This window comes from Crocodylus porosus, unplaced genomic scaffold (genome assembly GCF_001723895.1).
Source record: "Crocodylus porosus isolate Cpor-Errol unplaced genomic scaffold, CroPor_comp1, whole genome shotgun sequence".
Taxonomy (NCBI): Eukaryota; Metazoa; Chordata; order Crocodylia; family Crocodylidae; genus Crocodylus; species Crocodylus porosus.
In genome coordinates, this window is record NW_017728886.1 from 175,025,938 (window position 1) to 175,039,192 (window position 13,255).

At 40.6% G+C, this 13,255-nt stretch overlaps 1 protein-coding gene across 5 annotated transcripts in view; it reads left to right on the forward strand.

Moving 5' to 3' along the window:
- The window catches only part of CDH19 (cadherin 19), a 92,664-nt gene that overhangs the window by 68,978 nt on the left and 10,431 nt on the right, over positions 1–13,255 (forward strand). For 3 of the 5 annotated variants that reach the window (XM_019545340.1, XM_019545346.1, XM_019545332.1), the window contains 2 exons: positions 7,192–7,309; positions 12,609–12,860. In XM_019545340.1, the coding sequence (XP_019400885.1) occupies positions 7,192–7,309; positions 12,609–12,860 (370 nt within the window). Of the gene's footprint in view, positions 1–346; positions 539–7,191; positions 7,310–12,608; positions 12,861–13,255 lie in introns of those variants that run through there. The other 2 variants (XM_019545363.1, XM_019545353.1) reach the window with 2 other exon arrangements.

The window sequence follows — 13,255 nt, forward strand, 5'->3', positions numbered from 1 at the left end:
GATCCTATAACCCCAGCTGACTTCCTGCCCTTTGGGCAGGGGGCTGGACTCGATGATCTCCTGAGGTCCCTTCCAGCTCTGATGTCTATGAAATCTATGAAATCTAAAACAAGCTATTACCAACAAGACATATTAAAAGGACTATTGAGAACAGAAAATAAAAATTGATAGGTATGTATTATCTGACCTTAGCATGTTTGTTGATACTCTATAAGCAGCATATGACCAGTGAGCTGAGTGAACAGGGATGAAGAGATAGACATGTCTCTAGAGAGCATTAAAAAGAACCAAGAAACCCATAACAAAATGGCTCTGGTAGGGAAAATTCCTTCATCCCTCTTCCTAGCGGGCCATCAGCCAGACCTATGACATCCTTGTATACACAGCATCTACCTGAAAACTACCGGAGAGGAAAGCAGGGCAGCCAAAAGAAGTTCAGTACATTACAAACTTCCAGGCAGTAGGTTAAATTACTGAGAGGACCAGTCTTTCTGACTGACTAGTGGGAAGCAGAGTGCTTTTAAGGTAGGAAGCGTTTACTTATTTGCTTCTTACCCTTCCTTCTGGATCTCTATTATCCACAGTCCACTCAGTTTTTTTCACTAAGTGAGGATCTTTGCATGAATAGTAATCCAGCAGTTGGTGCATATTAGGTTATAAATATTTTGCAAATTCCTGACAGGACTCATTGGACCATACCTGGAAAAATCCAAGAAAAATCCTAAAAAAATTATCAAAGAATCCATTATTGATAGGCTAGCAGAAGGCAGTATTCTAAAGGACAAGAAACATGGCTTCATTGCAGGCAGGTCATGCCTAACCAACCTCATTTCCTCTTATGATTAGGTAACTCGCCACCTAGATCAGGAAAATGAGGTTGATAGCATATACTTGGCCTTCAAAAAGGCCTTCAACCTAGTCTCCTGTGATATCATAGATTCATAGATGCTAGGGTCAGAAGGGACCTCAACAAATCATTGATTCTGACCCTCTGCCTAGGCAGGAAGGGGTGCTGAGGTCATATGACCCCAACCAGATGCCTATCCAGCCTTCTCTTAAAGACCACCCAAGGTAAGAAAGAGTACCATCTCCCGACTCATGTTCATCTTGGAGTCCACTATGACTCTGAGATCCCTTTCCACTTCTGGGCTGCTGAGATGGTCACTTTCTAGCCAGTAGGTGTGTGGAATATTTTTGCATTCTAGGTGCAGCACTCCACATTTGTCCTTGTTGTACTGAATTCTATTGTATACTGCACACTTTTCTAACCTGTACAGGTCTGCTTGCAATCATTCCCTACCCTCTGGAGTGTGCAATTCACCCCACAATTTAGTATCATCCACAAACTTGGACAGAGTACACTTCACACCCCCATCCAAGTCACTGATGAAGATATTGAATAGTACAGGTTCAAGGACCAAACCCTATGGGACCCCACTACCTACTTCCTTCTAGATCAGTACCCAACCCACCCACTACCACTTTCTTTGTGCGGCCACTAAGCCAATTTGCTACCCACCAGACTGTGTAAACATCTGTCACAGCCTAATTTATTTATGAAAATGGGATGTGATACCATATCGAAGGCCTTGCTAAAATCCAAGAAAACAACATCTACCTCTACTCCTGCATCTAAGTGTTTTGTGACCCAGTCATAAAATGAAACCACATTGGTCAGGCATGATCTACCTGCTACAAATCCATGCTGGTTGCTCTGTTGCATTATTTTTCCCACTGGACTCCTGCAAATATGATCCTTCATAATCTTTTCAAAGACCTTTCCAAGGATGGAGGTGAGACTGACTGGCATATAATTACTCGGGTCCTCCTTCCTCTCCTGCTTGAAATTAGGGACCACATTGGCCCTTTTCCAGTCCTCCAGGACCTAACCCAAGTGCCACGAGTGCTCAAACAGCTGTGCCAGTGGTTTTGCCAATTCATTCAGTAGTTTTGGATGCAGCTTATCTGGGCCTACTGACTTAAACACATCTAGTCCATCCAAGTGACTTTGCACCAAGTCAGCATCAACAGTTGGTGGGCTGATGTCCCTCTGATGTCCATTCTAAAAACCCATTAGGAGACTTATCTTGACCCCTGGTCAAGAACACCGAGGCAAAAAAGAAACTCATGGAATTGTTCAGCCTTGTCCCCTTCTCTCTCACTAATTGCTCCTTCTTGTTTAGTAGGGGTCTTTTGCTGCCCTTTACCTTCCTTTTACTCCCTACATACCTAAACAAAACCCTTTTTGTTGTATTTAATTTGTGTTGCCAGCCTCAACTCTGTAGTTGCTTTGGCCTTTCTAACTGCCCCCCTGCAAGTGCAGGCCAAGTAGGTATAATCCTCCTTGGTAGCTTCCCCCTGCTTCCACTGCCCATATGCCTTCCTTTGTGCTTTTAGGCTCCCCTGGATTTCCCTGTTTAGCCAAGGATGTTTTTTGGCTCCTTTTCCCCTTTCCCCCTTTATCCTCATGGTAAAATTGGGAAAATGTGGTCTTGACTACTTTACGGTCTAGTGGCTAGGTAACTGGCTCAAAAATAGGACCCAGAGAATATTAATAGATGGAACTAAGTCAACAAAGTGGAAGGTGACCAATGCCATCCCTCAGGGTTCAGTATTTGGACCAGTGCTTTTCAACACATTCATCAATTATTTGGATTCAGGTGTTAAATGTGAACTGGTAAGGTTTGACATCAAATTATGGGGGAGTATGGACAGGCTAGCAATACAGGCTTACCTGGGCTTCTGAGGTGGATGGAGAAATGTAAAGTGCTTCATCTGGGAAGAAATAATCCACAACACACTTCCAGTTTTGGCAATGCTACACTTGCCAGAACCACAACTGGAAGAGTTCTGCGTGTCGTGATAGACCACAGAATGAATTTGAACCACCAATGTGATACCATAGCTGACAGAGCAAACCAAATGCTGGTATGCATCTACCAATGCATCTTGATCAAAGGCTAGCTATACTTGACCTTGGTGGGACCACAGATGGTGCATTACATCCAGTTCTGGGCGCCACACTTCAGAAAGGATGTGGGCAAGCTCAAGGGAGTCCAAAGGAGAGCCACACACATGATTACAGGTCTGAAGAACAGGTAATACAAGGAGAGGCTGAAAGACTTGGGACTGTTCAGCCTGGAGAAGAAAAGACTCAGAGGGGACTTGGTGGCAGCCTATAAGTATATTTGGGGTATGCATCAGGGCCTGGGGGAGCACCTATTCACCAAGGCACCCCAGGGGAAGACCAGAAATAATGGGCATAAATTAATTGAAGAAGATTAATATATGCCCATTATTAATTGAAGATTGCTTCAGATTGGACATAAGGGCAAACTTATTTACAAGTCAAGTACCAAGAGTCTGGAACAGACTCCCCCAGAGGTGGTACAGTCACCCAGCCTGGTGATCTTAAAAAAGCATCTTGACACCCACTTTGTTGGGCCTATCTGACCCCAGCAGTCTTTCCTGCCCAAGTGCAGGGGGGCTGGACCCAATGTTCTTGTAAGCTCTCTTCCAGCTCCTAACATTTATGCGTCTATGAACTTCTTGGAAACTGACAGGTTTGTGTGCTACCAGGTGCTCAGGCAAAGGGATATGAATCTGTTTGTAAAGATTTAGTGGACATGGACACTGCAAAAAGAACCCCAAGGCACATCTCTAGGACAGGATCTAGCAAGTTCATTTATGGTTGAAAACAAGTGAACATTTTCTAACTGACATCTAGGGTACATACGAAAGTTAAGGGGAAATTAAGGGGATCTTAGATCATGTTAAAAGTGGCACCCACTCAAATTTAGTTCACCTGGGTGTGTACCTTACACTTAGATCCCTAGTTAAGTTGATTTAAGTGTAAACTATACAGCTTTTAAGGTTAGATCAGCGTAAAAATGGCCAACCTAGTCTAAGTTAAGTGCACCTCTGAGTTAGTATAAATTAGATCAGTCTCACTGGACCTAACCTAATTGAACTTCTGTACAGTTCCAAGTGCAGCTCCAGGGCTGAGAAAGCCCGGTCACTGGCCAGACCCAGGGCTGCACTTTTTCTACCTCCCTGCCAGTACTAGGTGATTTTTAGCCTCCTAGCCCCTTGCCTCACCCCCAGGTAGAAAAATACTCTGTGAACCAGCCAGCCGGTCCCTCTCTTTTTGACTGCCAAACCCACCATCCTGCAAGCCACTTCTACCATTGGCTTTACTAATTATTGCCAGGGGCAGGAGCCAGGGAAGTAAGTCAGGTGGGGGAAGGGGAGAGGGGGGGCATTATTTTCCTGGGAATGATGTAGGTTGTGAGGCTAAAAATAGCATCTGGTCCAAGGTGTGGAGAGAGCCCCCCCCCAGCCCCTTCGCAAGCCCTGCTAGTGACCTGATCCCACCAAGTCCTCCCAGATCCCACCAACACCCCCTCCCAAAGACCCTGATAGCTCTCCCAATCCCTGAAGCCTGCCCGCAGATCCTGCTTGCCTCCAGTCTTCCTAAGACCCCCAATTAGCTCCCCCATTGTGACTTAAATTAAATCAGGTGGCCATTTTTAACTTGAGCTAACCTCCTCCTAAGGTCTGTATGTACACCTAGATTATTAAAGCTTCCTGATTAATGAGCCTTGAAGTAGCACAATACATGGCAGTTAGATTTCACAGCAATCACTATGGCAGCTGATAACCTTACAAAAGCAGTATCTAACCCCACTGTCTTTGTTTTCACTCTACACATGTAGGTTCTTTAGACCTTGATTCACAAACAATTAGTGTAGAGTTTCTCAAACTGTTGTGAGGCTATTTTTCCCTATGAGGTGCTATCCACTCCCAGGTTGCATGCAAACAAGCCTAGGAAAGCTGCAAATATGAAACATTTTTCTTTCTTTGTGGAACTTTTTTATTTCAGACTCAGCAAAATCACAACTGCCTATCGCATTCTGAATATTTTATAGAGTCCTCTGGGGTTTGCTGGATCCTAGTAGAAGTGAACTAGTAAGAAATAAGAATTAAGAGGTTGCCCTGTCTAAATGTTCTGAATATTCTTTCACTTCTAAAAAGAATCCCAAAAGGTGCATGCATAAAGAGACAAAGCTTTTGGTACTACAGTACAGAGTAGAATAAGGAAAATCACAGTTATTTTTTAGGCTGACCATGAAATGATCAAAGAAGTATTGTTTTTGCTTATACAACTGAAATGTATGTGGAAAAGTATATACAGATATACACATTTACTGTATTACTTATCTAACTATATGTATAAAATGAATAACTAAAGCAAACCTGCACGTTTGATTTGAAAATGCAGAATTAGACTTTTAATGTCACTGGAATTGTATTACTTCTATTTCTGTATTGATTGCTTATGGTAACTAGCCTGCCCAATGTTCAATAGAATTTGAGAGCATTGCAACCAAAAATAAAATTAATAGTTTCTGTGGTCTTGTTAACCTGCACTATGTGAACAGACTCACATTCCTACCTCAGGATTAGAATCTTGGCTATAGTTATCTAATCAGGGAGCCACAAGCATATTACGTGGTTTATGATAAGTAACCAACACAAGTTGAACATTTTTAAACATCTTTTGTACAATAAAATTCATCTTTCCTGGTAACTCACATTAGTAAAGTTCAAATACTTTAATATGGAAATGTCCTTGAAAGTGCTGTGAACATAAACAAGCTATAACTTGCTTTTGAGTTTTGATAGATTGTAGACTCTCTCTCTCTGTGTGCACACATACACACACACCCCCCTACTCGTTCCTCAGTTGTTGGCATGGAGATTACTACCATAAAAACTCCCGAAATGACCTTGTTATGTTGCTAAAGTATTTGACAAAATAGATGTTTTTTAAAAGAAAGTTTTGCACTTTTATTCTGAGCAGCACTGAGGAAACATCTCTCTCTTTTCCTATTGTGGTACCTCACATTCCTGTCCACCCTTCTTTCCATAGCTTTGTATCACCAAGGATTTTCTTTAGTTCAAGAAAGAAGAGAAAACACCCCTACCCAGTCCTTCTTCCTATGAAATACTTCAAGGATTTGCAGAGACAACCTGTGCATTAGCAGCAGTGATCTAGCACTTGCTACTAAAAGGCTTCATAGCACCCCAGTTGCTCTAGAAATGAGATTGGTATACACATGAATTGAAGATAATGCCAAGAACATAGGACACCCATTAAACACTACTTTGTGTTGCTTTTACCATTGCTGCATTGTATACTCCATCTTGATACCTCCAGGATTACTTTGCCTAAAAAGAAATGGGACTTATGTTAATGTACAACTCTGAACACAAAGTCTACAATATAAACAAACAGCTGACTGATAAATACAGACACTTTCAAAATGGGCATTCTGTTTTCCAACATTTGAGCCATTCAGGTCTGTTATTGTGGTCTGAGTTCATTCCCCACCCCCACCCTCAAATGTATTTAGAAAAAAATCTCTTACACATAAATAGGCTTATACAGCAACCTATGAAGTTTTCATCGAATGTTGTCCTTGATGATGCATGATTCACTGAATAGCAACTGATAAAAGTGACACATATTTGCTCTTCATAAGCAGAAATATTGCTAATTATTTTAACTTCAACAGGGTTGTTTATTCATGAAGATTGAAGATGGTATTTTGAAACCTAAGATGCTAATTTTGACTTTATCTTGCAAATGGCAATCTGGTTTGACATATTTGTAAATTAGGGCTATTTTGTTTTCTTGAAAACAAACACAATAACTTCCATAATCAATCTGTTATTATATCTGGAATCAACAATTCAACCCATGAACTTGTCATCATCTCTCAGTTACTGCAACTATAATACATCAGTTGCATGATGCCAATGTGTTTGTGGGCTGGAGGAAATGGGTTTTCTATTGAAGGATTCATTCAAAGGTAGAATGATATATTTTTTGCCTTGAGAATAAAAAAGAAAGGGAAACATACTATTTTTAGAATTGTTTTGCTTATGGAAATTTTGTTCATGCTCTGCACTTCACTACCAGAAACACATTTAGTATCACAGACATCTGATGCTTATATCCCTCTCAAATCAGTGCAAAATAATGAGTCATAATACTATACAATACAGAAGAACACCAATATTCCTCCATACATTTGTTATTCATTGTAATGCACTATTGTGTTATTGTATTAAAAGACGGTAAAATAGTATTTAGTCTTACGTATTTTTGTCAATATTTGTTCTCAGCTAATTCAGACCATCAGTGCAGTGGATAAAGATGATTCAGTGGAAGGCCATCACTTTTACTTCTCTCTCCAAGAAGAGGCCACAAACAACTCAGGTTTTTCTGTCAGAGATAATCAAGGTAGTGTCACTCATGCAGTTTTTAAAAACTCCTTCATAAAAGATGCATATTTTTAATGTAGTCACATTGACACACCACACAATCTTTCAACTGTATAGACATTAGCAGTGTAAAGTTTGAATCCGAGTACAACAGTTTTTAGGCAAAGCTTTTAAAAATAATAATTCTACACGCTCATAAAAAAACTGCTTTTGGAAACCAAAGTTTAACCAACACAAGGCAGTATTAAAATCTAAAATAAGATGCTTAGCACAAAAAGTTTGATGGGAATAATTTAATATTTGATCACTAATATATAAAACATGCTCTGAACACAACTTTCTAATTAACTCTTACATTGTCCTACGTTAATTTTTTAAATACAGGAGAGTATTCAGTAAATAAAATGAAGAATTAATATTAATAAGGTCTAAAAAACATAGATACAAATTGTCAATTATATAAGATCACTTATGTTACATTTTAAATTTTGGATACTGATTACCAATGGCATCATCTATTTAATGCTATGCAGTTCTGGTATTGATCCAGATTCTTAAACAGAATGATATAGGGGGACTTCAATCGAAACTAATCTGTAAAGAAAACTTAAGTTCAACAGCTGATGAGACTGCAGAAAAAAACACCACTTAAATTCAGTCTTCTGAGACTTAAAACTGCTACAGACTCCACTAAAGTACACATTGTTCATATTGACTTTGCTAATTATTTGAAAGTTCTGGCTAGGTGAATAAATCAATGGGACTAACTTTTGGAAAGTTCGGTCTACGTCAAATAGCAAACTATGCTATTTAAACTAATGCTCCAATGCCAAAGTCAATGTTTTAATGTTTCATTTCTCAGCTTCATTAACCTCTCACTCCAGGAGGTGGAACCCTGCTGGGTTTTGGACAGATTGTGCGTTGCCTCTTTCCATCTTGTGTACTTCACACAAGGTCCAAGGACAGGTGTCTTTGAGTGACATCACAAACATGTGCTGCTGGACATAGAAATTTGTCCCCAAATTTCTGGAATTTCAGGAAGATATTAGACTAAGGCCCCATTCTCTCCACCTTTGCCATGTTCATAAAGCTAGATGACTAAACTTGGACAGTTCTAGACCTGAGGAAAACCTGAATCTACAAAGGTGGCACAGCTCTTAATCAATGCCTACTCAGAACTATGCTTAAATAGCATTATATGATCTATGACATTACAGAATTCTTTTCAAAAGAGGCCAGTGCAATTGTTGCCCTGAGATCTCAGGATCTCAATATTGCGCTGTTAGACAAGAGGGTGTGACACAATTGCACATATACAAACACACAAATCAGTTAGGTGCATACACACGCATGCTACCAGCTCAGGCACATACACATCCAAACCAGCCTAGGCACATGCATACCTATCACCAACTCAAGCACATACATTATACACCCCAGAAGTTAGACACAGATCATTAATTTGTATATCATGCACACAATGACACAATGCCATATGAAGGGCACACCACACACACACACACACACACACACACACACACACACACACCAATCACACTAGCAACTCAGATACGGACACATTCAAAATAACTAGCCTTGGTTCATGCACACCTAGCACCAGTTTAAGCCCATACACACTACACACAGCAAATTTAGACAGAATCACTTACCAGTTACCCAACCTGCACCTTCAATACACATATGTGGATTACTAATTTATATACCACATACACACACACAATGATATCTATATATGTATATATATGTGTATTCACTAATTTAAACAAATACCACCCACCTACACATACACACAGGTGAGTTCCTAAGTTGGGTGTTATGATATGTATGTATGTGTGTACTTGGGATACCTGGGGAAAGTTTAAGGTAAGAAAGTAGAAGTGTAGGAAGTTAAAGTTACCAGGACTGGGATTAGAACCGGTAGACCACAGGGGTCTGGCTGAAGAACTGAGGCTCAGGGGTAACTTTAGGTTAATTGATTAAAAGACAATGCCCAAAGCCTTCAGAACAGGGAAGCAAAGCCCGCACAGAGGCTGGGACTGGAGCCAGAGCTACGGGGGAGCTGAAAAGGTGGGTGGGGAGAGGAAAAATGGGACTAAGAGAAAGCATGGGTGTTAAAGAGGGGCTCTGGATGTGGGGAGCCAGAGGATGGCTCCAGGGCAGCTAGAGGAGTTGCAGGGAGCAGCATTAGGTGCTGGGAGCTGGATAAAGGCTCCAGCTGCTGGAGAAAACTGCAAGACAGCCATGAGGAGCTGGGAAGCTGTGGTGGGGGAGGGGGTGACTACAGAAGGTGTGGGGGAAGCCTGAAAACAGAGAGAGGGACAGCAGAAAATCACAGGAAAAGCAGCAGGAGAGACTGAAAGGTGGCAGTGGGAAAGCAAAAAAAGGCAGCAGAAAGTCACAGGGAAAAGGCAGTAGGAATTGAGAGGAGATCAGGAAATTAGTGGAGGGGGTGGGGGCTAGAGTTGGGAGAGAATGAGGCTGGAATTTAAGATAAGGAAGGGACTGGGATTTAGTAAAACATGACCCAACTCAGGGTTGCAAATGTCAATGGTTTTATTGAACAGGAGAGATGGTGACACAATGCCAAATTGGTTCCCTTGCACCCACCCACCCACACACACACCCACACTCACACACACATACACACACATGTGCATGCACACACTATGGCAGCAGGGGTTAGAGAGGCTTGGTGCAGGGGATGAAGTCCACTGAAGTCCAGGAGGAGAGAGAGTCCAAATTGTAGGAGGAGGTATGCAGGTAATATCTACCTATCCAGGCTGGAAAGGGGTCCTTGTCCAGTAAGTGTTGTCCGGAGGGGGGGTGTCAGCAGGGCCTCTGGGTGGATAGGTGGTGTGGCTTGGTGCTGGTCCAGATGGAGAAGGTGTCCCACTGGGTCTGTCTTCACTGCCCCTTTTTATAGGGGCAGACCTTTTGTGACCCTAGTGACAGGAGGCAGGCCCAGGCAAGGGTCAGCCCCTGGCATATTGAGCATGTGTGCTCCATGCAGGGATGTGCAGTTTTGGGTGTATGTAATGGTGAGAGTTGCTGGTTCTGCAGGGTCTGTTGTCCTTCAAATGCTGGGTTGTTGTCGCTGTTCCTGGGTGAGGTCCCTGGTTCCTGGATGAATCAATGCGAGGTGATTGCCCAGTCATTACAGGCCATTCAGTAGAGGCCTGCTACCATTGTATTCAATCATTCCCAATCACACTTATTCATCTGGGAACCAATTTACATGGGAGGGATACATGACTCATACAGTTGCAGCACAGGGGATGCCCCGGCAGAGGACACAAGATGGAGATTTGACATATAAAAAGGAAACTTGACATGACTTTGATTCACTTACAAACACAGGCCTAAACCATAAAATAGCCATATGAAACAATAGAAATCAATACAAAAATAATAATAATGCAATATACAAGAGTAAAAATCAATACAAACCTAATAATTATACAATATAAAACAGTGGATAACCAAAACCAAAAACTTGCTACCAAAATAAAAATGTTTAAAGCTTATCCTAAGTGTGAGCTCACTTATACTTATCTATAGGGAATAGAAAAGGAGAGAAAAAGTCAGAAATGGTTGGGGAAGGGGAAGCATTTAAAAATTAAAAAAAAGAAAAACTGGGGGTTTTGCTACACAATGATAAGGAAAAGGCTAATTGTAGACATCTTATAGACATACACACATAATTTGTTTCTGGGTAGTGCTTAAAAATCTTAATAGTATTATTTTTCATTTCCCACCTACCCCTACATTGCATTACACACATTTATGCAAAAGTTAATTTTGCATTATGCATATTTCCCAAGAAGCTCATACCTAAAATACGTGTCTAATGTGAATGAGCAGTCAAGCAGCATGAGTTAAATCTACAGTACCTGTTGGGTCAAGTTGCTTCATGAAGGATCTATGCTAATTTTTAAATGACAATATTTAAATATAAAGAAAAGGTGAAGGGTCTCTGGCTCTGCTCCCAGTTGAAATTGCAGGAGCACAGGTGGCTCCTAATTTGAATTGTAATTATTCAAAGACAAATTTAAGGAACTCCCCACTCAAACCACTAAGAAGCTATGTTTGGAATTTTGAGCCTTTTGATTGTCAAGAGATATAATATCATCTGCAAACATCTGGATAGGATGGCAGCTGACTTGAGGGTTCCCCCCCCATTTACATCTGAACATTAAAAACAGAAGTTCTTGGTCAATTTACATCTGAACATTAAAAACAGAAGTACTTGGTCAAATTCTGTCTTCATCTATGACATACTTCATGTGCAGTTACATTAAATCTTAGTGCAAAATATCTTCCACACAGTAAGACTACATCAATAAAATGTCCTAACGAATAAATGTAATTGTTTTTTCAAACTTAGAAAAAATCTGGTATTACCAATCTGAAGTGGGGATGTCTTTAGACCTCCTGAACCCAAACACCAAAGTTCAGAAGGATAAAAAAAAATGGCTCTGGGTTTAGCTTATCTTGCATTTTCAATTACAATAACATTGTGAAAAAAAATATAGAGGAAAATAAACAAAACAAAATAAAACTTACTTCCTCCCAAAAACCAGAACCAATAACTAACCAAGTAAATAAACAAGGAAACAAATACAAATAAGCCAAGACTTGTCCTCTGAAGTCTCTTTGCATTCTTTATGGTGCCTGATGCTTTTGTAACTTATCAGTAACTTAAATGTCATGTCCAGCTCATTTTACGTGTCTTTTTAACTCCTTTACAGAAGTTATGTTCCTCTGCTATACTCTTTCGCTCTTTCCTGTCTCTCTCAACATATATCTACACTTCAGATTTAGCATATGTGGTTGGCACTGAAGTCTGACCATCCAGGTTAAATTAGCCTGCATACAAGTGCTACCCATATTTCTGTGTTGCCCAAGGACATATCAGCGTGGTTCTTTATAAAAAGAGACTTTGCTTCAGTCAGTTGTGTCAGCTGTGTGAGAATAAGTCTCTTCTGGAGGGATTTGTAGGAAAAATATTGGACAATTATCAGTGTTTGAATGCTTGCTTGTGTCCTCACTACGGAGTGATATGGTCTAGTCTGAGCAATGTTTTAAGTCTGAGCCATAATCCACATTCTAAAGTAAGTAAATCAGCTCAGGAAGAATGTACCTCCAAAAGTGGGTTGGAGGTGTTTGTATGAATGATCGTGAATGGACTAATACCTAAATTAGAACCTAGGTTAACTGCAATGAACATATCCTTTAATGACACAGTTTTTTACTATGCCGTTAATATACATATCTAATGTGTATACTTCATCCTTTAGATAACACAGCTGGGATTCTTACAGTTCAAAATGGCTTCAGTAAACAAGAACAGCTTGCTTTCTACTTGCCTATCTTAATTGCGGACAATGGAGCCCCATCACTTACCAGCACAAACACTCTAACTGTCACCGTCTGTGACTGTGATAATGAAGCTAATGCCCTGTTCTGTCAATATGGAGCTTTCATGTATGCCATGGGTCTCAGCACAGAAGCCTTAGTTGCTGTTTTGGCATGTATATTAATACTACTAGGTAAGTAAAAATAAGTCAGAATTCTTATATTGTCCCATCACCCTCTCCCATTATACCTTGGTCACATATTGTATCCAACAAGTGATAGGAAGAAAAAGAATCCAGGTTGTGTGTGTTGCTTTGAGTACGCATCAACATTGTTTCATTTACAAGAAAAATTATAGTTTTGTATCTGAAATGTGAAGAACATTCCTGTCTGCTCATCACCAGTCATAAAGATTTGGAAGGCAAACACCTTCAGCACAACTGAAAGTGAAGGCAGAATTTAGCACTGTAGTTGAGATTTAGCTGAAAGTCCTGGTGGAGGTGCACAGCATAGTTTCATAGTTTCATAGTAGCTAGAGTCGGAAGGGACCTAGGTAGATCATCTAGTCCGACCCCCTGCCTGAGCAGGA